We start from the raw sequence: 26,929 nt of genomic DNA on the forward strand, positions 1-26,929 counted from the left end.
ACAAAGAAAGCTTTAGAACATTAAGGATAAACTTTAGAACATAGTAAATGAAGGACTTGCCTATAACATTTTGATTTAGAATATAGTGAATTACTTTAGAACATATAGAAAAACTTTAGAAAGAACATCTGTATAAACCTTAGGTAAACTTTAGAACATAGTTGGAAAAATTTAGAACATGTAAGTAAACTTTAGAACATGTAATAAACTTTCGAACATAGGAAGTAAATTGAAATGACAAGGCATCCAAAGCTAGCTCCAACCAAAAAATTTAGAAGCCCTTAGTTGTGCATACAAGTCTAGCGAATTACTCAACCAGTTGCTATATGGTGTACTCATCCTATGTTTATCTAGCCCTCAAGCACCCCAAACGTGATGTGGAGACATTCAAAACCCAATATAGTAGGCAGTAATCATAGTGCTTCCTTAGCCATAGCCAATCAATATCCATAATGGAAGGTTACCAAGACTTGTATTAAGTTATAAGAAAAGTATATATGTGGTGGAAAGCGAAGGAGGAGAAATAGCGTGTATGCTCATGTCTTTGTTGTTTTTAGGAACATGGCCTAATGTATTAGCTAGCCTTCCAAGAAAGACGAGGCCAACTTCCTCAATATACGTATCTTGGTTACTCCATTTAGTCCATTATTACCAATCTCATTGCTGCTTTGATCATAGCCCATACTCTTAGTCAAATGGGTGATGCCACTCATGCCAGACCTAACATGCCTAATTTCATCAACATAGAGTGAAAATTATAGAACATAGAGTGAAAACTTTAGAACATAGTAAGAAAACTGATATTAAAGCATAAAATACAACTAAAATTGCATGAATGAGTAACAGAGGAAGGAGAATTGTATTCGACATCAACTAAATCCATCAACATGCAAAAACCTAATTTCATAAACATTAAATGTAGCAAAAAATGCAAACTGAAATTAAAATCAAAATCGAACAAAAATCGAACTGATAAACCGATGAATAAGGAAACAAACTGATTTTGTTTTTTTTCCATCTATCAGAAAGATGCAAAGAAATAGAAATCACAACAAAAAAAAAATATATATATAAACCGAATAGAAATCGAAGAAATAAAAATCGCAAAAATAAAAATCGAAAAAATAAAAAACGAATAAAAATCGCAACAAAATTGCAACAACATCGAGCATTAAAGCGCAAAAAAATCGCAAAAATCAGGAAAAATAATCAGGGAAATAATCGATGAATATAACAAAAAAATTTGCATAAATATCGAACAAAAAATCAAAATAAGAAAACAATTGTATAACAATTGATAAACTTACAATAACTTATTTAAAAAGCCGAGAAAATTCGATCAATTCCTTGCTTTTGAGCTGAGCTGCCGAGGAGAGAGAAGCAGTTGGAGAAAGAGTAGGAGAGAGAGAAGCTATTGAGGAGAGAGAGAAATAAAAACAACGTAAATTGGTTTGAAAGGAAAAAAGATTAGTTGTATAAAATCCTTAATATTACGTAAATGCCATTATTAAGATTAATTTGAGTGGTTAGATCAAAAGCTAATAAACGGTTGAGATTGATTCTTATATAAGATTGGGTTCTTATATAGAGGAGGGTTCTTACATAAGCCTATATATATATATATATATATGTATGTATATTTTGAGGAATTGGTTATTTTTTTTTAATCATTTTCATTTCAAACTTTTGACCGTGTCAATAAATAAATAAATAAATTTTATTTTTGGTTGGAATAACTAAATTGATATCTAGAAATTGGCTTTAATTCTTATATTTTGTTACTCGTGCAATTTACGATGATAGCTACATATATATGTTTTATGATCTAATTTATAAGTATATACGGGAAAATAAAAAATAGAAATAAGCTACTCCTATTTCAATTCAATAATTTCGTAATCCGTGCATCGCACGGGTCTAATCTAGTATAATAAAGTATAATTTTGATATTTCATTAATTTGGAAATTAGAGGATTTTATATCTATAACTCTAACTAAAGAAAAAACTGCTTACATCACCCGTGTACACATATCATTTTATCATTAAAAGATTTTCCTCCAATTTGCTTATGACATCATCATTTTTTTTTTTCCTATTTTGTCTTTTGAAATTCAAGATTGGAAAAAATAATTCTTAAAAATAAATAAAAGTGTGAGCATCAATTAATCAAAAACATATTAATAATTTTTCTCTTTTCAAAAACCCTCATTTTGTGGTTAATTATTTTACACTCTCTTATAGATTTTTTTTTTAATTTTAATTAAATCGTGCATCGCAACGTGGCAAATAACGATTGGACAAACCTCGTCATATTTTATCACAATTAATTACGGAGTAATTAATTACATAATCCTATACGTACAAATACATTAAAGGCGTAGATAATTTTAAAAATAATAAAAATTCTCCACGAATCACTACCCAATCAAAACATGCCACGTCAAAATTCTGACCTCTAAGAAACCAAGTTACACGCACAAAAATGCAAAAAATAAAAATAAAAAAAATAATAAAAAAAACCTTCTCTCTCAACAGAAAGTTAACACGTGATTCTAACATTTTTGTCCTACCTTCTCTCTCCTCCACTTCTATTTCTCTCTCTTATTATAAACCTGCAAAAAATACTCACACTGAACTCACAACTTAGAAAGAGTTTTTCTTAGGAGAGAGAAAAATTTGGGGGGAAAAAATGGCGATTTCTAGGGTTTCATTCTTCCTTGTTTCTCTCTTAGCTTTGTTGGCTTCGATCTCTGCTTCTGAATCTACCGATTCGTCTGCATCGTCTGATGCTAAGGAGTTTGTTCTTACTCTCGATCACACTAATTTCTCTGAAACTGTCGCTAAACATGATTTCATTGTCGTCGAATTCTACGCTCCATGGTATGATTTTTGATCTTAATTTTATGACTTTTGTTAATTTGTTGTTACAATTGTTTATTGTTTTTGATGATTTGTTGTTTTGTAATTTGCGATTTGTTGATGATTGTTGTGTAGATTTCGGAAGTGATGTTGAGTTTTTATTGTTTCTGTGATTTGATTGATTTTTGTGAGGAATTTGGAGAAATTTGCGTGATCGGATAGTGATTTTGAGTGTTAATTATTGATTTGGAAGGTTTAATCATCAGTGATTGCATTGAGATCTGTTATAAATTAATTGTCTAACGATTTTTTTGAATTTAATGTGTAATTTTTTCTGAATGTTAGATCTATAATGTGTTATTGTGAAGGTGGCATCATTATTTTGTCTGATGAATTTGGTACTATCTTTAATTGGTAAAGATTGGTGTTGATCTAGTTTTAAATGGTGAAAAAAATAAAATGTTCAATACAATTTTAGTTTATTGAAATTTAGGCGAAGAAAGCAAGATCAAAGTTGCATATGAAGTGTTAAAAGTTAAAAATTTGTGGATTTATTTTTAAAGGTTTATGAAATAGTAAAAAGTCAAGTTTAAGAAGTTGACTAGATTGCGAATATTTTGATGCAATATAACTGTTGTCCTGTTGGGAGTTATATGATCTGTTTCATTAATAATAGAATGGAACTTTTTGTTTGCAAGACATTACTGATGTCGGGGAATTAAGGGAATGTATGTGCAGTGACACCTTCCGATTTATAGTTTATCCATTTCTCATCATTTGCATTTCCTGATTTGGTACGACTTGAATGGCTGGTTATGTTTTTCGTTTAGTTACGTATCTAGTCGTGAATTTCCTCTTATGGCTAATTCGATCATGATCTCTTTTTTATAGGTGTGGACATTGTAAGAGTCTAGCTCCTGAGGTAATTGTGGTTCCTTGTTTTGATTTTAACAATAGAGGCGATATATGGTTTTCAGTTGTTTAGTTATCTAATTGCAATGCATGATTGAACAATGTCGTTTGAATTGTGTATTCTTTGGCTGACTTGTGATTTTTTCTTTTTTCATCAAACTTGTAGTATGAGAAGGCTGCATCCTTGTTGAGCAGTCACGACCCTCCAATTGTTTTGGCAAAGGTTGATGCCAATGAGGACTCGAACAAGGAACTTGCTTCTGAATATGATGTTAAGGGTTACCCTACACTGAAGATTGTGAGGAATGGTGGGAAACTCATTCAGGAGTACAAGGGTCCAAGGGAAGCTGAAGGAATTGTTGAGTATTTGAAAAAGCAAAGCGGTCCGGCATCTGTTGAGATTAAATCTGCTGATGATGCTACCACTCTTATTGGGGAAAAAGTTGCTATTGTGAGTCGTAGTTTTTCCCCTTATGTTCTAATTTCTGTTATTGTTTTTGTGTCTAGCTATTCATATGTTTTGTCGACTTCAGGTTGGGATATTTCCAGAACTCTCTGGTGAGGAGTACACAAGCTTCCAAGCCTTGGCTGAGAAGTTGCGCTCTGACTACGAGTTTGGTCACACTACTGATGCAAAGCTCCTACCAAGGGGTGAGTCATCTGTGAAGAAGCCCACCCTTAGGTTGTTCAAGCCTTTTGATGAGCTTGTGGTTGACTCCCAGGTATAGCAAGTTTCTCATTTCAAATTTCTTGCAACATTGCAGTTTTTAACAGTAGTTTCGTTAGCTGATGTAACCTTGTGATAATATGTAGGATTTTAATGCGGAAGCTCTGGAGAAGTTTGTTGAAGAATCCAGTATTCCTACTGTGACCATCTTCAGCAAGGACCCAGCACACCATCCCTATGTTATTAAGTTTTTTAACTCTCCCAATGCCAAGGTATATATGTTTTTTCTTCTGTACAAACTTGATGGAGTTGTCCTTGACTAGTTTGGTAATGAGTCACCACATGTTTGGTCATAACTAAACTTTCTGATGGCTGTGAGCATTTTAAGTAACACATAGAACATTTTGATTCTGATATGCACATGTGGAGTTTGCAATTTCGCATAAATATCTGATTGCATTTAAACACCAGCAATTTGACTAACAGAAAATTTAGTTAAGAAACCCCCCCTTTTTTTTTTAAGTTAAAAGTATCAAGTATGCACCGAGTTGGATCTTTATCTGCGCTGTTAGGCACTGTCTCCTCTGTTTAGATTTGATGCTTATGTAATGTATGTCTATGGATCTTCTATTGCTTTATTTTTAATTCTCGTCTTAAGCTGTGTGAAGATGTCATGTAATTGAGGTTTATTAGTAGTTGTTTATGTCATTCTAGTGTCAGATTCGTCATTTAAATGCTTACTGAATGACATTTTAGTTTTGCTTATGTATAATCTCTCTACCAGAATTGTAGTCTAACTGGGGGTATCTTTTCCATCACCACCCGTCTCCTCATGGGTCAGTGCCACAAGTGCACTTGATTTGTGCAGGCGGACTAAATGTTTACCATGTTGAAATTTTGATTAATCTTTCTTCTGTGCTACTGTTATCCTGTTATTTTCACGACTTCACCTTCTGTTGATTTCTCCTCATTGTTCTATGGCTTACTAAGGTTGTTTTGAATTGGATCAGGCCTTATTGTTCATGAACTTCAGCATTGATTATGATTTATACAAGTCAAAGTATGAACAAGTTGCCAAAGAATACAAATCAAAGGGTATTAGCTTTTTGTTGGGAGATCTTGATGCCAGTTCTGGAGCACTCCAGGTAGATTAAATTTTCTGTATTTTTTAGCTAATTTTGTGCTGTCATTGTCATTAACACTATGAATTAACTGGTATCAATGTTTTTGTTCAGTATTTTGGACTTAAAGAGGACCAAGTACCTCTCGTTATTGTCCAGACCAACGATGGGAAGAAATACGTTAAAGATAAAGTGGAGGCTGATCAAATTGCATCATGGATTCAAGATTACAGTGTAATTTATTTTTTATTAGCATTTTCAGTTGTTTTTTTTTTTTTTTTTTTTTTTTTTTTGGCCATAGTTGAGGTTTTTCTAGGAAAAGTTATTTATGCGTGAATAAGCTAATTAACTGGACAATTATGTGATATTTCAGGAAGGCAAGGTGGCCGCACACAGGAAGTCAGAACCCATCCCTGAAAGCAACGATGAACCTGTTAAGGTGGTTGTTGCTGACACCCTTCAAGATATAGTTTTCAACTCCGGCAAAAATGGTAAGGATATTCGGTGTCCTTTGTTACCTTATTGAGGCCCATATTTATTCTTACATGTATTTATCATTTTTAATTACTACAGTTTTTTTGGAGTTCTATGCACCCTGGTGTGGACATTGCCAAAAGTTGGCTCCGATCTTGGATGAAGTTGCTGTTTCTTTTGAAAATGATAAAGATATTGTCATTGCCAAGCTTGTAAGAATCTCTCCTTGTCACTTAAAGAACTTTCCCTGTTGCGTTTTAGGAAAACTTCTTTCTGTTCTAAACCTTACAATCATTATTAAGTTCATGTCTATGCTGTTTTGAATGTGTAATTTGCATATATATACATTCTAGTAACAAGACCTTATTCACTACCAGATGATGGCTTGTCATCATTTTCTAGTTTGACATGATCCATTTTTGTGCCTCCTAAACTTTTGATTTTACAATAAATCTACTTTGTAATTGGCAAGTGTTGTCATATTTACGAGTCTTAGAGAATATCTTAGATTAGTTGAAGCTAATTTGAGCCTGATGAATGCAGGATGCAACTGCAAATGATCTCCCAGATGACACCTTTGATGTCAAAGGTTACCCAACTTTGTATTTTAGAACAGCAAGCGGGAATGTTCTATCATATGATGGAGACAGAACCAAGGAAGAAATCATTGATTTTATTCAAAAGAACAGGGACCCAGCTGCTAAGCAATCTTCTGTTGAGGAAACTTCATCTGAGCAAACTACATCTAAGGACGAGTTGTAATTTAGGTAAATTTTTTACTGTCATTTTGATTTCAATAAATGATGGGAAAAGTTTACAAATGAATGCAGAGAGACTAGTTATGCTATCAACTTCCACTATATTCAAAGATAATCACCTTTTTAATTTATCAAGGATAGAAAATTTTTGTCTCACTATAAAAAATTGATTTAATTGGAATGTTTTCATATGTTTAGTAGTTGAAACTCATTTTGGCAAATTATTATGTGGAATGAGCTTTTTAACCTCCAAAATCAAATTATTTTTACGGCAGTACTCCTTGAAAGTTTTGAGGTTAATTTTGCATCAGAATGATTTTTGTTGATACATTGTTTCCATATGCATGTTTATAGACATGGTAAACTGCCAGATACTAAGAAGCTTTTGAATTTCCTTTCTACAGGAAAAAGGATCTTAAGATGGTGGAATTCATGGACAGGAACTTAATTTATACCACAGAACGTCCATCGATTAGCTATATGTTAGATTCGCAACATAAGCTAGCGTGGTGGTCTGCCCCGGCTTTTGCCATCTTCCTGATTATCCTTATCTTTCTCGTTACTTTGTATCATGCACTCTCTTTCTCTCTCTCTTTTCTGTAATAAATTCAAGGCCTTGCTTTGTGGCTTTTTAGATCTGACGATTTTGGAGGTAGTTTAATTAGTCAAGGTGTATCGTCGAGATCTGAAGTTGCCATGGATTTTTGATTGGAAGAATGTTTATGTTATGTTAGTTAACTTCATTTTGCTGGCCCATTCTCACTCTGAGAGTTCTCGATCTTAAGTCACTTACTTTATAAACATGTACTGCTAAAAATTCTAGCCTTGCTTTTAACAAGTCCAATCGTGGATTGTCAATATCTCAAGGCTTGTTGAAGGAACAATAGATTTCTACACTCTCTTTCTCTCCTCTTTCAGTAGAGAAATATTAGCTCAAGAGGTAACAAGGTTTTCACAGACCATAATTGGTGGCGCATGTCGATAACGTCAATTCTAGAATCAATTAGGGGCTTACTTTTGTGATTTTGAGGTCATGTGTCCGATCTCTTTTTTTTGTTTTGCAAATATGTCGATAACATCAAACATAGAATCAATTAGGGGCTTACCTTGTGATTTTGAGTCGTGAATTGAAATTTAAAATAATATATTTACTGTAGATGACACGTAGTCTGACGCTTTGTGTTTAACGTCCGTTATCCACCCAATTCTTGTTCATCTTCCTCATCCTTTCTTCCTCCCACCCAATTCTTGCTCTTCATCTTCATCCTCCCTCCCAATTTCATCATCTGCTTCCTCCAACATCATTTCTTCATCACCAACACCACAAATAACATTCCGCACAACCCATTTTTGATGGCTTCGCCGCCAAATTATACGAAAAAACTAAGAAAACCGAGAGAAATTAGGGGTGAGGCTAACCCCAAAGGGTAGGTGTTTCACTTCTCCATCGTTTTCGCCATTAGAGGTGAGCTTTTCCTTCTTCTCCATTGAAGCTTTAAAGGAGACATCGATGATACCAGGCCACCATGATTACCAACAGCACAATTCACTACCGTCCGACCCTATACTTGGTTTAATTACTTGCTAAATCAAAGTCCAATCTAGTTACAGAAGCTCAAAAATTTTGGTACCCTATAGATTTTAAATCTGGGTATTTTTGATGAAAAGTTAATGTATTTTCTCTCTCTTCCTCTAGCTGATTTCAATAAAGCAAACGGTGCATAGATTTCCGTTTTTGGAATTTATAAGTATACCCCTGATTGCTCAGTTGAAAGTACTATGCTACCCCTAGATAAACATATCATGTTTATCATAGTGATAAACTTGAATTTGCTGTGATTTTGAGGTCATGAATCCGATCTCTTTTTTCTGTTTCCCAAGATACCCAAGAACAATTGTAGAATGAACTTGAGGTGATGTGTTCCCAACACCCAAGAACCAATGTAGAATTTACAGTACTATTTAGAAAATTGAAAAGAGCTGTTAATAAACGACTCTTCTTCACAAATTACAATGCCTAATCAAACCATTCAGCATAAATGGGTTTGGATTAAAAGACAGACTAGTATAATCGACTTCAAAATTAACACTAGCTTGAATTCAGCTTATATTACAAATGTAGTAATGTACAATGGAATATAATGAGACATGAAGTGAAACTGATCAACTGACTAGAAAGTTTTGAGTTCCTTTGATTTAAGCTCATTTGAAGTCATTTGACTCCTTGCAGCGATTTCCTCGCTATTCTTTTCTCGACTTATTTCTTGCGTGAGTTGTGTCCACTTTACACTCAAGTGTACCATTTATCTAGTGCTTCGTATATACTACCTCCGGTTCGAATTACTTGCAACTTTGGGAGGGTTTGCGGAGGCCGAGGAAAAACTTGTAAGGGGTTCTAATGATTTGTAAGGGTATGTAATTAGAAGAGATAAATTGGAGGGAAATGAAGTGGTCCCATTTTGACTTTAAGTACCCACATATGTTTTTTGTTTTTAAGTGGGAAGTTCCCACCTTTTTTTTTTGACTTTTTGAAACAAATGGGAAATTTTCCTCCCACTTTGTTTCCCTCCTTAATTTTCACCAAATTTCAAATCTGAAACCAAATTCCTCCAAATTTTTCACAGTTCATTTCAATTCAAACAAAATGCCCTCTTACCCTCTATAAAAGGAGGACACCCCATACTAAGCCCCAATTCCAGAAATCAGTTTCAAAGGGAATTGGGGAGGGGGGGGGGGAGGGGAACAACAAGTTTAGTTAAGTTACATGACAAGTTTACCAATTTCACAAAAACAGGCACCTCTACAAATTACATCCAACTAAGTTAAAATTAGCATAATCCTAATTCCTAAGAGTTGTGTTAGTAGATGCAGCATCTTTAATTACAGAAATTAGGCTCCGTTGAAGACCATCCAAAAAAAAAAAACCAGCCGCCACTTCATCACCAAAAAGCCAACTTGAAATAAAAAGGAAAGGGACTCATGGCAGAATTCATAGATGAACTTTTGGATGAGTTTTATGATTACCAGCAAGCAATGGATGAAGAAATCATCCAAGTCGAAGACCCATGGTGGTATGAATCAGATGAGGAACAGCAGCAGGAAAACCATGAAAATGATGATGGTTATGACGCAGATGATGATGCACATAATGAACAACCACATCAGAATGGGAGAGCAAGCAGAGAGATGAATATTGAAGAGAAAAGAACAATAGTTGATGAGATTTTGCTGCACATGGAGGGGGACTCACTGTCAAAAGACTTCTTAGCCAACTTGGCGAGAAAATATTCAGTGCACAAATCTACAACAACAAGGTGGTTTCAGGTAATTAAACAATCCCTACTTGATGGTACTTCAGTAGATGTAAAAACAAAAAAACTAGGAAGGACATGACCTAAACCAAAGGAATACACTGATGAGTTCCTTACTTCTATACCATTGTACAAAAGAACTACAGAGAGGGGTTATGCTTCTACACTTCAAATTTCAAAATCAGCCTTACATAGGCTTAGAAAACAAGGCAGGCTTAGAACACACACAAGCAACAATCACCCAGCTTTAACTGAGAAGCACAAAATCACAAGACTTAAGTGAGTTCTTAGTCACATTCATCTAGTACCAGCTCAAGGGGACCCGAAATTCATGGACATGCAACAATGGATACATTTAGATGAGAAATGGTTTTATATAAATCCAGAAACAAGAACATTCTACCTTCTTCCTACAGAGGAAGATCCCTATAGGGCATAGCAATCAAGGATGTTCAAGATCAAAGCAAAGTTCATGGGAATGATAGGGAAGCCTTTGTATGATGAAAACAACAACATGTTGCATGATGGCAAATATGGTCTTTTTCCTTTTGTTAAGTATGAAATGGCCAAAAAGAAAAGCAAGAACAGAGATGTAGGGACTCTTGAGACAAAAGCACTCTAAAGTGTCACAAAAAAATCAATCAGAGACATGTTGCTAACACATGTAATCCCTACAATTTATGAGAAGTGGCCTCAACAACTGCATAAAGACATCATCATTCAATGGGATAATGCTAGGTCTTATCAAGTTCCTAAGGATGCTGAATTTGAAGCAGCATGTCAAGTAAATGGTTTCAACATTCAATTCATTTTTCAACCATCACAATCGCCAAACTAATGTTTTAGACTTAGGATTGTTTAGTGTCATTTAGTCACTTCAATACCAATCATTTCCAAGGAATCTAGATGATCTTATTAAGGAAGTTGCTAGAGATTTTGAAGAGTTTGATCCCCTTTTGAACAAGTACACATGGATCACACTACAATCATGCATGATTAAAATTCTAGAGAAGCAAGGTGGAAACAACTTCTCTCACCCACACATGAAGAAGAGAAGCCTGGACAGGTAACGACTTCTACCAGAACTTTTAGAAGTGGACAGGGGACTTATAGCACAAGTTGTTTAGTATTTGGAAACAGTCACAATTACAGGTGAAGGGGAAGCCAACATGGAAGTAGATGCAGACTGATTCAACTCAACAGGTTCAATATATTTTTTGGGAAACATTGACTGCCACACATAACCATTTACTATTCTACAAAGTTTTTGAATTAGATTATGTTTTGGTTATGTGTACTTTTGGTAAATATTATGCATACACTGTTAGGCAATCATGTATTAAGTCAATCGTAGTTGTTTTAATTTGTGAAACACATTTGAACATTATGGAATGAAAAATACTTTTGAACACTATTTCCATCGCGTTTTTTTTCAGTCAAAGCTTTAGTGAGTGTTGGTACCTCAACAGAAACTTGAAACAGAGGTTTCAGGAGCATCCAGACCACCCAAGTAGCTATCAGATAAGTCCCATCATCATATGGAAATCAAACAAGTAAATGCATTTATGGAATAAGGGACTGAATGCATCTAATGCAGAACATACATATTCATAAGTAGGGACTCAAATGGAAAGGTAATTCAATTCCACATCAACTACAACATGCCATGATGCTAATATAGGGGACTCTTAAAGTTTGTCACCAACAACAAACAAGTGACATCATAGAAAGCACAGTCAAACAGACAAGCATTCCAACCAACAACATCCAACAAAAACAGAATTCCAACACCACACAACCAACAAAATCCACCAAATCAGAATTCAACCAACAAAATCCAACAATAACAGAATTCCAACACCACATAACCAACAGAATCCAACAAAACAAGAATTCGAACACTATACAACCAACTAAAACCACCAAATCAGAATCACTACAAGAAATAAGCTATTTTGCGACAGCCAAAATCTGTCGCCAAAAATGGCAAAATTGTCGCAGAAAATAGTTGCGACATTCAACTGTCGTAAACTGTTTGTCGCGATCAGAGTTGTCGTAAAATTTTATTTTTGCGACAGTTTGACCGTTGTAAACTTTTTTCCGACAGTTTTACTAATTTTAACGACAGTTTCATTTTTTGTCGCTATAATTAATCCGCGACAACTTAAAACCGTCGCAAATTACGACAGCCATGAAAACTGTCGCAAAAACCAACTTTAGCGACAGCTAGCCGTCGCAAAAAATTACAAAAAAAAAAAACAAAAACAAAATCCCCCAACCCAGCCACAACATCCCCCTTTTAACCCTGTCACCCACAGTAGCCCAGCCGCACACCCCGTAACCACCACCAACCACCATCACAAACCACCTAGGCCGCCACACACTTTCCACTGCACCAACACCCAAAACCTCCAAATTAAACCCAGAAAACAAACTTAAAATCAAAGATTAAAAAGTAAACACCAACAAACTAAAAATCAAAGAAAACCTAACATAATAAAGAAAGATAAATGAAAATATAAAACAAAAATACATAACATCAAACAAGAAATACAAATATATATCAAATAATCAAAAACCAAGAAAAAATCAAACCAAATTAATGAAATAACAGAAATTATAAAAAATTGTACAAAATTCAAACAAAAATGCCAAAAAATCAAACGAAAATAAACAACAAAATAACAAGATCAAACAAATTAAACAAAAATCAAACAAAGATGAACGAAACTAATTAACATACCTTTGAAAATTTCCTCTTTTTTGGGTTTTAAGGGTCAAATTCGACCATATAAACTCCAAATCTGGAATTTTTATAGTTGAATTTGACTAAAATAACCTTGGCATCACGAAATTGAACCTCAAAAACATGAATTTTGCTTAGCCATATTCGCCATTTTTATAAATGAGAAAGAGTGGAAAGAAGGAGAATGAGAAAGAGAAGAAAGAAGGAGGACGAGAGAAGAAAGAAGAAAGAAGAAAGAAGAAAGAAGGAGGACGAGAAAGAGAAGAGAAAGAAAAAGAGATCAGGAAAGAGAGGAGGAGAATAGGGGAGATAATATGAGAAAGAAATAAGAGAGGAACTGAGGGGAGATGGAGAAGAGGAAAGCGAAACAGAGAAAAAAGATAAGGGAGGAGAGGAGAGAGAAGCTGAGGGAAATAGAGAGGAGAGAGAATTAGATGTGATGAAACGGCAAAAGAGGATTTAGGGTTTGGTATGGGCTTGTTGGATTGGGTATTTAAATACCATTATTTAAAAAAAAATCAACTCTACGACAGCCATAAGCCGTCGCAAATTGCGACAGTTTTGAAAACCATCGTAAGTTGCGACAGTTTATAGCTGCCGTAAATATTATTTTTTTTTTATATTTATTTTTAGTGTTTATTGTGATAGTTTATTGGCTAAAAACTGTCGTAACTCAACGACGGTTTAAAAACCCATCGTAATATTATGACAATTACAAAAACCGTCGTAAAATTAAAATATTACGACAGTTTTTCTAGCTGTCGTTATTTGCCCGCATTCTAGTAGTGAATTCAACCAACCAAATCCAACAATAACAGAATTCCAACACCACAGAACCAACAAAATCCAACAAAACAAGAATTCAACATACAAAATCCAACAACAACATATTTCCAACAACACATAACCAACATAATCCAACAAACCAGAATATAACCTAGAATTATAAAAGAAAATACGCGTTTCAGAGATAATAAAAACAAGTTAGGGTTTTAGAATTTACGCTGTGCTTTCAGTTAGGAGGAGGGTTGAACTGAGGGTAGTAGATCTGCAAATAAGCCTCAATCACCTCACGGCGAGACATCTCGTCTGGGAGTCCAGATCTGACGCGTTTCACGCCAGAGGAAGGACCGTCTCGCGTTTAGGGGACTCAGAAGGCTGACCCACTTCATCAACCTCCAGATCTACTGGGTTAGACTCCCGAGTCTCAGATCCAGCAACAGAAACCTCAACCACGACATCTGGAGCAGCAAGAGCATCGCCAGGACCAGCCACAACCAAAGGTTCAGGACTCACCTCAGCAGAATCCACCAAAGCTTGTTCAGTAGGTGGTTCATCATCGGCCTTAGCCTCAGGGACCACCTCCTGAGGCTTTTCTTCCTCATTGCTGTTGTAATCAGCAAGCTTAGCACCAAGAATCCTCCTCCTAGCAATGATAAAAGCACGACGAACGGGTTTCATGTTACCCGTTCTTCGCTGCGGCTTGTAGGTGGTTCTTTCAAATCTCCTCTTAGACCCGCTTGAACCAAGTGATTCATAGCAAAAAAGGTCGGTTTTTTTTGTCATTTGGGGTTTTCATTGTGGGACTCCAAGTGAGAAAACACAGAATTGAAGAAGGGAGAAAGGTGAGAAACCAGAAACAGAGAGAGAGAGAGGGGGGGGGGACAGAGAGAGAAGAGGAGGAGAATCGGCAGAGAGGGAGGAGTGAGAGAAGATGAGCTAGGGTTTGGAGGGGAAGGTATTTATTCTGGAGAATTCTCCAGAATTAATAAACTCAACCATATTCATCAGATGAATTGAATAGGAGCATTCAATTCTGTTAGTTGTGGTGTTGGGGAATTTAAAGAGTTTGGGGTTTTTTCGGTGGGAATGGTTAAATTAATTAATCAATAGGTTTTAATTAGATAAGGTTAGTAGTTTAAGTAAGTAGATTTTTTTTAAAAAAAAGTAAGGGTAAAATGGTAATTTCAACCCTAAAATTTTACTAAAAAAGGAAAGAAAATGGAAAGTTGCGAGTAATGTGAACCAATCTAAAATGGCAAAAGTTGCAAGAAATTCGAAGCGGAGGTAGTATTCACTTTTTCTCTTATTAGTTCACAAATGAAAATTCCAAATTCACAAAAATGGACAATGACTCAAAGAGAGTATTTTTTTTGGTGAACGTGACTCAATAGTACTCCCTTCGTTTTTAAATACTTACTCCATTTCTCTATGCGCGGAATTTTAGGAGAAACTTGATAAAGTAATAAAATATGGAGGTAGTGGAGTAGGTAGAGAATAAAAAAATTGTAAAAAGCAAAAGTAGTGAAGAGAATTGGAAAAGAAATAATATGAAATTAATAGAATATGGTTCATAGTGGGTCCACTAGGTAAGAGAAATTTATTTAATATTGTTAAAGCCTTCCAAATAAGGAAATGGAACAAGTATTTAAAAACAGCCGGGAAAATGAAAAGTGGAAAAAGTATTTAAAAACGGAGGGAGTATATACAAAGTAGTATATACATGGGATTATGAATGTATGATGGAAATTGTCCCTGAATTGAAATTTGAACTAAATCTTTGAAATAACATTTTGCCATGAGTCTGATACATAATGGTTAATTGTTTACATCAAAATTACAGAATATATCACTTGTCATCTTAATTTATTTGATGCAAATGTTGATGGATTTATGATGGCTAAGAAGCTTAAAATTTTAAGTTTGGTCATATGCATGTACCATTACTAAAGATCCATCAAAACATGTAAATCAGAATTTCTTAGAAACATACACCACATTGCTTGAATTCTTCACTCCGAACTACTTACAAGCTACAACAAAAAGACAATCTCTAGAGGTCCAAGGCTCGTACAAGCCTATATTCGAGGGAAAAAAAAAATCATCTAAATCTAATTCTTACACTTGTACCATAGGGATTTATGACTCGACTTTAAGGAAAATGTAGCCAATGAAACCTCTTAACTGATCTCGCTATTCAATTCATATCGTCAAGTAAAAAAAGAGGGTAAGAAGATTCGAAATCATCTATAAAAATAAAGTTTTCGTTAGGTTCATCTATCAAACTGGCTAAGAGGGTGCAACATTTCTTTAATTTCATAAACTATGCCTAAAATTAAGATAGATTTATTCACATTACAAGTTCATCTTGGATATTTCAACAAATTTCTCTATTCCATAGCTAATTTTATTGGTTTCATCTTCATTGGAATTGTTGGTGTAATCTTCGCGATGATCAGCAATAATTTTTATAATTTCTTCCTTGGAAATTTTATTGTCATTTGGTGCTAAAAAGTTGGTCTTTTTATTATTTTCTTCACTTTCAGAACTCGTACTTGGTGTAGCTTTGAAGACACGAGGTTGCAACTTCTTCAAATCCGATAATCTTACTGGTTTTAGCAAGAATTCCTCTGCTCCTTCTTCTAGACACCTATTCAAAGTTCATTGCAACAATTTTTATTATTACGGAGTACTTTGCTCGTACATGTAGCACATAGACAAATGGTCTCTATTTCGTAAAACTAGTTAAATAGGAATAGTTAAACTTTAATAAGTTGCACAACGTCAATCATGTATGATACGAGTAATTATAAAAATATTATATTAAAGTTTATAAGTTTCATTTATAGGAATGCTTGATTAAGTAACAAGAATCTTTCTATACAAGTAATTTTATTTTATTTTATTTTTTTAAAAAATTTAACTAATTTTTCTTTCCACCTACTTTATTACTACGCAGAAGAGATTAAAAAGAAAAATCCTTCCTCTCAAAGAGTCTAATTAAACCATGTTTCAAAAAAATAAAAAAAATTAAACCATATTAGGCCCTATTATGAGTTTTATTTTATACTCCTTATTAATTTAAGCAGATTTTACTAATTACAATTAGTTACAGTGTACTTTATGTACTAATCAAAATTATTTCTATTAAATACTATCCTGTTTATTATTATTTACAATGATTACCATTTTTTTTAGAGGAATTTGCAACGATTACTTTATGTCAAATCGTTGTACTCCGTAAATAATATGAAACTCAGATAGTATTTATGATTTTTAAGCTAAGTGGGGCCCTTATTCATTAATCAATAACTAAGAGTAAGTGAATTATTTGTATAGTGGACAAGATTTTCTTACAAATTCAGATCATATGGTGCCCTTATACTACGGGGGATTTATTAATCACCATCCATGTGGATGGGAATCTTTTGCTAATTTTTATTTTTTTAAAGTTGACATATCTTTATAAATCAAATATAATTAAAACTATCTAATCTTTCCCTTGTAATCCTCTAGATTTTGTTACAATTTTTTATAGCCACTATGATTATCAATAATGAAATGTTCAAATGTACATTGTTTTGAAAGATAACTAAAAGTATTAAACTAACGAACTTTGAGAAACGAAACTTGATATAGACGAAAAAAGATTAATTAAACAAAATTAAGTCATTAGGCTATTTAACTATTTTTAGTAAAAGAAAAGTCATAATGAATTACTACTAAGGACACCATGTAAAACGAATACTAATTGTAGCAATCAAATAAGCATCACCTAGATACTAAGAAAAGTCTAAATCACAAGAGTAGGACTATAGAGATATCTTTAATTTTTATATACTCTATAATTAATGCTATTAAATATAAAATTCTTGGTAAAACATCATTTTCGAATGAATCCTTGATATCTAATTACATATACCTAGTTCGTATTATATTTGGATATTAAGAATAATTGTGCTGTTTTTTTTTTTTATTTATTTTTATTTTTTTTATTTTATTAAATGCAATTTTTAAAAGGGATTACTGTAACATAACTAAATATACAATGGTCGGTATAGATTGTAATGGAATACACATTAGATATAGTATCATACTACTACTATTATGACATCTTAAAGGATCTCTTTCTTAAGAGATATACCTTAAATTCTTTTTAAAAACAAATTGTGTAATTTACAATCACGTACAACAATAATGTAGACCATATTTAATTTCGAAATCTAGGGTACCCTTTTAAGACTTCATATCACATACTTGTATCATTACATTGAAATTTTAAAAGTTGTAATTAGGTAGATTCACCCCAAAAAAAGTAAATCTAATGAAGTGAATAAAATAATACTCCATATAGTTTATGAGATTGCAATATAAAAATAAATGAGAACAAGGTTGGGCCATTAGATAATAATCAAAGATCCTACAGCTCACACGAATTGCATCTTTTCAATCAAACCAATAATAATAATGTAACATCACATTTTGACTTAATATTTTCAAGGGGGACAAAATATGCACCAAGATTCTTTTAAGATTTTCCCATATCATATAAAGATAACTTGGGATCTCAATTATGTTAATTAGTTAACGTCTAAGTATTATTTTTCAACGCAAAATTATAAAAATATTTACTTTAATTAATTTATTTTAGAAAGAATAATATATTTTTCTAAAAAAAGAAAAAGAGAATAGTCTATTTTTAGAAAAAGGTGAGAAAAGGAGATGAGCTTACATGTGAATTCTTGAAGGAACATTCTCAGAAGACATCACAACCACTGGTACATCTTTCCAGGAGGATTCCTGCCAATTTGAATGAAATTTCCCGGAATTATTAGCCTTTTTTTTGTTTTATTAAAATGGTAAAGTACTAATGACAACCAAATTGGTACGAGTAGCCGGTTATAAATCGTGGTATTGTTGCAATGGTAATAAATTTAAGTGTAATTTGACAGTAAAGGTAAGATCTAAAGTAAGTAGTCACGCAATCTCATCTAATCTTTTTGTTCTCTTCATAAATATTCATTACCATCCAAACCCCTTAAGCAGTAATAAATGGTAATGACAAATTGTGGAAGAAAAAGAGATAATTTGAGGTGAACTAACATTTTCATGTGAATGATCAATGATTTCTTTTTAACAAGTTTATATTCTCGTAGTAATTGTTACTCCGTACTACTTACCAAATGAGCTGTAATAATAGTACTAACAAATCAGTGAGATTTTATATTTAAAAAAAGATACAAAGTTGCTAGGGAAATATATATATTGAGTTTATAGTAAAACCTTGACTCTTTTTAGTAGATCATAACCAGTTATTCCTGGCATGGAATAGTCTGTCATTATCAAGTTCACTCTTGTTCCTTGTCCCTGCTTAAGAAATTGAGGATGTCATATTAAAACATGCAAATAATTTGATGAATTTGCTAAACATGTTGTAATCTTCGAAATAAAATAGGATATCTTATGTAACGAAGCTTTCCCAAATAACCAAATACGTAAACAAAAAGTTTAAATTGGATCATGCACAAGGTACAAATAGTTATATCATAAAAATCATTAATGGGCCGGGTTTTCATTAAGTCTAACAACATTAACTTAAAATTGCTTTCTCGATTTTAGGTTAGATATATATACAGCCAATTACTACCCAAGTAACATATATATTCTTTCTTTCGTGACCCAACTAAAACTTATTTTTCATGTATTAGAAGTTTCATAAAATGTATATTATAGATTCTTACCCTACCAATGATCTTTTTTCAAACAATTAGTAACCATATAGAAGTATAAACTTGTTCATTTAAGAAAATAGCATCTCGCTACGTCAAAATGTGTTATTACTACAATTAGAAACTTGATAATGAAGTCTTCATCTTATATTATAATTATGTCATTACCATACGTATAATTAGGGAGATATACACAACACAAAGATGCTTAAAACTTTGGTTAACCGTAATCTTCCTTCCAAATTATTTTTAATAAATATTTACTCGTATAAGTTAATGAGGTCCAAAATATGAGAAATAAATTAAGTTAAAACAACAATTGACATAGTACCTGAACTTATGAAAGTGTAATTGGTGATAGCTTGTAGTTATGTGCTTATATAAATGCACTCAAATTAAATTTTCTACCTTCACAATTTATTAACTTGGAAATAAACATTTTCACCAATACATTTAAGTAATACGAGTATATAAAAGTCTAATCAAATTGATCATAAGTTTAAATTACAGTATTATTATTAGTTTAAATTATAGGATTTTCAACATGACTATAAATTTCGTATATATCAACTCCGGACTAATATGTAGAAATTAATCACCGACGAGTAACATTAATGATCTCTTTAGTTTTAATTTATAATTAGTGAATTAGGTGCATGCATTATTATCACTTTTGAAACCAAATTGAAGTTGTTCAGATCTAGTAGTACAAGAAGCTTTTGGTGCCAACTTTCTCTCCTTTTTTTAATTCTTTAGAATCAAATAATATAAAATCACTTAACAGATCTTTGTTTAAAATCAAAAGCAATCCAAATAAACACTTTTGTAAGAAAATATATTCTTGCCCTCTATATTTCAGTCACTAAATAAACAATATGATACTGTATGATATGATATGATACGATATAATATGAGACTCTGACTGGCCTTGTGTTCTGCCCTGTACGGCGGTACACACCATGGCCGGCCGTCCTCGAAAAAAATAAAATAGGAAAACTATGAGGAAGAGAAAACTCACTTGGTGGTGGTGATGAACATTATCATCAGGTAATGGAAGAGAAGGACAAATCATGGAAACTTCAACATCATCATCATCATCATTACCATCATCATGATCATCATCATGATGATGAACATGACCATCATCATTAATAACTGGATTATGACAATTCACTAAGCCCAAATACTCCAAAGCCTTATCCCCAGATTCAACGCAAGTCACTACACATTTAACAAAATAATCATTCAGAATTCCGAAATTGATAGTCACGTTGATAGAGTAATTCGAAATATGACAATTAATTCCAGATAGAACGAGGTTTATGAGAAATAAGGATATGATTACATACCATGGTAGGAAGAGATGGTAAGGAGCTTTTCTAACATTTTACGTTCGATGATACTATCATCAACGGCTAATACATGAAAATGCTTATTTTCTTCATTTTTCGGAATTATAATTTGGGTTTTTGCTTCCATTTTTCTTAATAAAAATGGGGAAAAGAAAGGAATAATATATTAAAAAAAAAATTGTAGGTAGGAAAATATTGAAATGATATAGAGATCCAAAATATATAATGTTGTAATGAAGAATGAGAATTGTAAAACTCGGGTTTGTCCACTTGTATATATATAGTACAAAGAGAAACAAAAAAAGGAAGGTAAAAAAAATATATTTTTAAATTAAGTTTAAAATTACTGTAGAAATTATTTTTAAAAAATTATGATAAAAAAAAAAGAAAGAAAAATGTTTGCCGTAGGTGATACTAAAGGGAGTAAGAGAAAGAGTTGGGGAAGATATGTGAATAGATTCTGCCGTTCACACGTCGGTACAACTCACTGAGTTTGGTGGGGTCAATTGGGTCCACTTTCATATTATCTCTCTCATTACCATTTTCTAATTATATGTGTGCAGTGGCATGCAATTTTTTTTTACTTTCTTTTACTATACACAATTACTTTTGATTAATCAGTGGTAAATGTTTGTATCGTTTGAGTAGAGATGACAATGGGATTGGGTGAATTGGATCGTGTAATTGTGTGAGGTATGACATGATGCAACATAGTATGACTGTGGTAGGGTTGGTCATGAGGTATGAGAATGGAGGGTTGTGTGTGTGTGTGTTTGAAGGCGAGAAGGGAAGATGAGTCGAAGTGGTTGCTAAGGTAGAAACTTAACGTTTGAAGAAAGTTACCTAAATATACAATTTAACAACTAGTTATGATGGTGCGAACTCAACTCGTTAAGTATGTGGGTTGGACCGTAGATACAGAGTAACAATATAAAAGAGTAGCTTTTGTTGACACACCAATGTAAAACAATACAAAATATCACATCTCAAACCCAATAGGTTGTATCTAAAAATGACGTAAATTAATTTGCCATGAAAGATTGACTATATATATATAACAACTTCCAAAATTTCAGCACTGTAATAACCAATAAACACATTGTCATATCATATCATTTATAAAACACGAATACGTATACAGAAAATCTTTTGTGGTAAAATATTAGGTTATGTACATATATATGGTAAAGTTGATTTGGGATAGATGAATAAAATATTACACCTTGTAAAAATCGTGAGAATAATAGATTCTAGAGACAATATAATATAATTAATGTTGATCATTAAGGATCCCAGAGTTGATTTAGGGGAGGATTACGTTGATGACTTATAGTAAAGTAATAAAGTATAGATTAAAATGAACAGTAAAAATTGTAAAGAAGATCTTCAAGTCAAAGAAAGATAGTAGTATGGTATCAAAGTGTAATCATGTTACTCGTGCTATATCACCCCTTCTTTATCTTTTTTATTTTTACTGTTTATCTAGATTTTCTTCACATGTGCTTTATTTTTACCCTTTCTCCTTTGCAGTAGTATCCGAGCTAATCAACACAAATACTTTCATGTATACTATTCTTCTTTTATTTTGAAAAAAAAAAATTAATAATAATTATTATTTTTGTTTTGATAGCTAGATTTGTTAAGAAGCTAAGGGGTATGGTTACAATTATTTCAAGACGGAGTTAAGAATTATTTTTACTGATTTAAGATATTTTTTACTTAAATAATATTTGTTGCTGTTTAATATTGAATTTAGTTTGATAAATTAAAAATAAAAGATCCTCAATATAGTTAATTATAGCGCAATATAAATCCATGATAGTAAAATTTGATGGTAATTATAATTTAATTTGTAAAACAATAATCGATGATCATGTAAAAAAAATTAGAAGCATTAATGGTAAGGTAAATTTTTTTTTTGTTAGCTGCTTTGCTCATTCAATTCAGCCATTCAAACAAAAATGAGCAAATTGGGTAATTATTTTTGTAGCAAATACAACCAGTTGTATCTTGTATCATAAATGAGAGTTAGGGTCTGTTCTCATATGATTATTTTCAATTCAGTTCTGTTCAATTCAATTCAGCTCTAATAAGTTCAGTTCAGTTCAGTTCTATTTAGTTCAGTTCAATTCAGCTCTAAAAAGTTCAGTTTTATTCAGTTCAGTTCAGCTCTAATAAGTTCAGTTCAGTTCAGCTCCTAATTTCCTTCTCTTGTGAAATATTCATTTCAGTTCAGTTCAGTTCAGCTCTAATAAGTTCAGTTCAGCTCAGTTCAGCTCTAATAAGTTCAGTTCAGTTCAGTCCAGCTCACTTCAGTCAATGAGAATAGACCCTTAACATGCACTAGTTTCATCTAAATGTTTCTTACACCATCAATTTATATGTTTTTTTTTTTTTTTTTATGAAGATTAAAGTCGAGCTGTAAATTTTATTAATGTGAATCAAGTTTCACCAATACAGCTATGCGAAGATCCTTTGAGGGAAGGAGATCAGATGTACATATCCCATTTCGATATCAATCTCCTATAGCATACAAATCATATATTATCAATATAATGGATAGAGATGTGTATATATAATTAGAGGGGAAAAAAAAAGATGCAATGAAGATTGAGATATTGCGTGCCATTCCAAATGGATATCATATCATGCGTCCAAGATTTTGAAGGACCACAAATGTTTCGTCAAAGGATATGTATATCTTAAAGATATAAAATCTTGGGTAGTTGAGGCCTACTAATACATACATTTATTTCATTTTATTATTGGCCTCATATCTATTTTAGCCATATTTATCCATATTTTGTGTTTATTTTTGGTGAGATATAACATGGTGTAATTAAGATAAATCTAACTATTAACATGCAATTAATTAGTTGTACAATCTAAAGATGAACGGTCCAACAACAATTTTAATTTTGAAAGAGATTCGAGATAATATATGCATGTTACATACTTCTATACTAAGAAAAAAAAAATCATAATTAATGGATCCTATGCATAGTAGCCACTACTAAGGGCCTGTTCACATTTACTGAACTGAGCTGAACTGAACTGAACTGATTGGAGCTGAACTGAACTGAACTGAACTGATTGAAACTGAACTGAACTGAACTGAATTGAGCTGAAATGAATATTTTATGAGAGAAGGAAATTAAGAGCTGAACTGAACTGAACTGAACTGAGCTGAACTGAACTGAACTGAACTGAAATTAAGTAAATATGAACAGACCCTAAGTGTTGGTCTTTATATGGTAAATTTGATCGTGGAAGTCGATTTCAAATCATGGTAATTGTTTTTACCCTTATAGAAGGAGTGCATGTCAAACAATGATGCAAGTTGATTTTTAGTTTTATTCTCATTTTCCTAATGGTAGATAAAATCTAAGGTGACACTAAGGCCTCATTCACTTTATCTTATTTTTGCTGAATTGAAATTATTTTTACTGAATTGAAATTATTTTTACTGAACTGAAATTATTTTTGCTGAACTGAAATTATTTTTGCTGATTTTCTATTATACTTCTTCTTTAATTTTACTGATTTTTACTAAACTGAAATTTTTATTGCTGAACTGAACTTATTTTTACTGAACTGAAATTATTGTTACCGAATATTTTTTTTTAAGGTGAAGTAAACAGGGCCTAAAAATGAAATAAATAAATAAATTATTTTTGATAGAGACGTATTCATATATATAATTGATTTTTGAGAAATCAATAAAGAAATATAAAATCGCATAAAATTTGAAGATATTTTAAAATAGAGAAGGCCATAAATGATATGATGTAGACAAGATTTAAATTTCAAGTTAAGAGTGTTGCCTTCGCTCGCATCCTTTATATTACGGCCCTGTTCACTTCACCTAAAAAAAAAATATTCAGTTTAAATAATTTCAATTCAATAAAAATAGTTCAGTTCAGCAAAAATAATTTCAGTTCAGTAAAAATACTTACAGTTCAGTTAAAATCAGTAAACTTAAAAAAGAAATATACCCGTTCACTTCACCTTATTTTTGCTGAATTGAAGTTATTTTTACTGAAATTAAATTATTTTTGTTGAATTTAAATTATTTTTACTGAACTGAAATTAATTTTATTGATTTTCTGTTATATTTCTTCGTTAAGTTTACTGATTTTTACTGAACTGAACTTATTTTTGCTGAATTGAACTTATTTTTATTGAACTGAAATTATTTTTACCGAATATTTTTTTTAAGGTGAAGTGAACAGGACCTAATAGAAAATCAGTAAAATATAATTTTAATTAAACAAAAATAATTTAAGTTCAGCAAAAATAATTTCACAATATTTTTTACATGGTGCACCCAAATGTATAGTTAGTACAGTATAATCTAAATTGCATGATGGTATGAATTTTATTTTTGTGACCTATCTCTAACCGACCTAACATTCCTAGCCATTTGTAATACTCCACTTTTTTTTTAGTCTTTTTTTTTTTTTTTTTTTATTGTTTAAAAAAGGTTGAATGTCTTTGTTTATTTTTATTTATTTTGATAAATTAAATGTTTAGTTTTACTCCTATTATTATTTTTTTTGGAATGTAAATAAACTACTTGAGAGTTGAAATTTAGTACGTATATATTACTCCGTATTTTTTATTTATTTTATTTTGTTGTTCGTACTTCTCTTAAACATAATTTTCAATTGCAAGGGTCCACTTAGATTTGGCGTGTCACATGAATAAGAAAATTCTTATCTTCTTTTTCATTCTTACTCCAACATAAGACTTTTTCTAGGAGAGGAGATGGTTGCTCAAGTTGTAAAGTCCTAATTTGATTGTTAATCTACATTCTACAGGGTGGAAAATAAGTACGTAGTGTACGTTATTACTAGTGTATCACTTGCCAAGTTTATCGTATCATGTCCACTAGCAAGCTAGCTAAGTCATATAGCTAGAAGCCTTGAACTACGACATGCATATCATCTACTCTCTCCATCATACGTTCACGGAACATTAATTGGTTTTACGTGCTATTGTACTTTGACTCTTCATTTCAGTCTTAGCTTCTATACTCGATTGTGTGTCTCGTATATAATTACCAACACTTTAAAAAGGATATGAACTATAAAATTCTTAAATATAAAAATAATAAATACGTTATACAAGGTTTTAAATTGTGAAGTCTCAAATTGTGAAGTCCCTTCATGTTAGTTAAAGATAAATTGCTTTATTATTATTAGCCTTATAAAAAAATTAGATAAAATTAATTACAACAAATTATACCACAACTAATCTAAAAAAAAAGAGCAAATATTATTAATTTGGTTCTATAAAAACAAGAATAAAAAATGTACTTGAGACAAAGTTCACACGTTGAGAGGCAGAATAATAACACTCGAAATTAAGGGCTTTATAGAAAGAAAGATTATTTGGGACCACGTAAAAAGAAAATGAAATATTCAGGGAATCGAACAATTTGCAATTTAGCTAGCAACTGTGAAGGAGACATGAAATGAGTAAAGATTGGTAAAAAAAGGACCCACTCAAATATTTTGAAAATTATGTGACCTTGCTCGATCATATTTCGACACCTCTACGGTTAATCTATCTGTCTCCTTTCAGGGTGTCTATTTTTCACAAAGTATGTTGGATAAAGAAATTTCATAAAATGTAAAGTATTTTTTTTACTCGTATTAAATTTAATCTATTTAATACTTCCACATTGTATATCTATTAATGCTACAATAAATTATGTATTAGTTCTTTAAGTATGTAATTGTAGCATATTATAGTAAGGACATGTTCACATTTACTAGAACTGAACTGAACTGTTTGAAGCTGAACTGAATAGAGATGAAATGAATATTTTATGAGAGAAGGAAATTAGGAGCTGAATTGAACTGAAATTAAGCTGAAGTGAACAAGCCCTAAGTTTATACTTTTTCCGATTTTTAATACTTAATTGCAACACACACTTTTTCATGGTATTTAATAAATTATGGGTCTCGTGTGATATATCACACTTAAAATGGAGCTAAGTGATTGTTAGGAGTGTAATTAAGTGGCCATGAGCTATAAATAAGTGTAATAGTACAACATTCACCGCGATAAACTTTCCAATTATTCCATACAATGTTTTGCAAGTATTATGACATTTTCATTTTTAGAAAGTGTTGCTATAATATTAAATAATGGATGAATAATCATTCTTATCATGCATGCATACCTTTGAAAAAGCTAAAATACACAAAGGTT

At 32.1% G+C, this 26,929-nt stretch overlaps 2 protein-coding genes across 3 annotated transcripts; one reads left to right on the top strand and one right to left on the bottom strand.

Annotated features, from left to right (window-relative positions):
* Positions 1-2,618: 2,618 nt before the first annotated feature.
* LOC145586560 (protein disulfide-isomerase-like) lies at positions 2,619-7,548 on the top strand. Its single transcript, XM_081643423.1, has 11 exons — positions 2,619-2,881; positions 3,752-3,782; positions 3,939-4,223; positions 4,306-4,494; positions 4,586-4,711; positions 5,450-5,584; positions 5,675-5,794; positions 5,934-6,051; positions 6,134-6,246; positions 6,578-6,801; positions 7,197-7,548. Exons 1-10 carry the CDS (start codon positions 2,691-2,693, stop codon positions 6,794-6,796), a joined length of 1,527 nt encoding a protein of 508 aa, XP_081499549.1. The 5' UTR covers positions 2,619-2,690; the 3' UTR covers positions 6,797-6,801; positions 7,197-7,548.
* Positions 7,549-15,857: 8,309 nt separating this feature from the next.
* On the bottom strand, positions 15,858-20,888 carry LOC145585392 (two-component response regulator ORR9-like). 2 transcript variants are annotated; one of them, XM_081642094.1, is made up of 5 exons: positions 20,708-20,888; positions 20,377-20,579; positions 18,913-18,996; positions 18,362-18,429; positions 15,858-16,279 (listed from the first exon to the last, which is right to left on the bottom strand). In XM_081642094.1, the coding sequence occupies exons 1-5, from the start codon at positions 20,835-20,837 to the stop codon at positions 15,985-15,987; spliced, it is 780 nt and encodes a 259-aa protein (XP_081498220.1). In that variant the 5' UTR covers positions 20,838-20,888; the 3' UTR covers positions 15,858-15,984. The 2 variants fall into 2 exon arrangements, with proteins under 2 accessions (XP_081498220.1, XP_081498219.1); XM_081642093.1 differs by having other exon boundaries at positions 18,913-18,999.
* Between the last annotated feature and the right edge of the window lie 6,041 nt (positions 20,889-26,929).

Source organism: Chenopodium album, chromosome 16 (assembly GCF_948465745.1).
Source record: "Chenopodium album chromosome 16, dcCheAlbu1.1, whole genome shotgun sequence".
Classification (NCBI taxonomy): domain Eukaryota; kingdom Viridiplantae; phylum Streptophyta; class Magnoliopsida; order Caryophyllales; family Amaranthaceae; genus Chenopodium; species Chenopodium album.

Coding starts and splice junctions, on each gene's coding strand:
- LOC145586560 (XM_081643423.1), top strand. CDS start 2,691: ATGGCGATTTCTAGGGTTTCATTCTTCCTTGTTTCTCTCTTAGCTTTG. Junction 4,712..5,449: donor TTAACTCTCCCAATGCCAAG/GTATATATGTTT, acceptor GAATTGGATCAG/GCCTTATTGTTCATGAACTT. Junction 6,247..6,577: donor ATATTGTCATTGCCAAGCTT/GTAAGAATCTCT, acceptor TGATGAATGCAG/GATGCAACTGCAAATGATCT.
- LOC145585392 (XM_081642093.1), bottom strand. CDS start 20,837: ATGGAAGCAAAAACCCAAATTATAATTCCGAAAAATGAAGAAAATAAG. Junction 18,430..18,912: donor ATCTACTAAAAAGAGTCAAG/GTTTTACTATAA, acceptor TCAAATTGGCAG/GAATCCTCCTGGAAAGATGT. Junction 16,280..18,361: donor GTTCCTTCAAGAATTCACAT/GTAAGCTCATCT, acceptor AACTTTGAATAG/GTGTCTAGAAGAAGGAGCAG.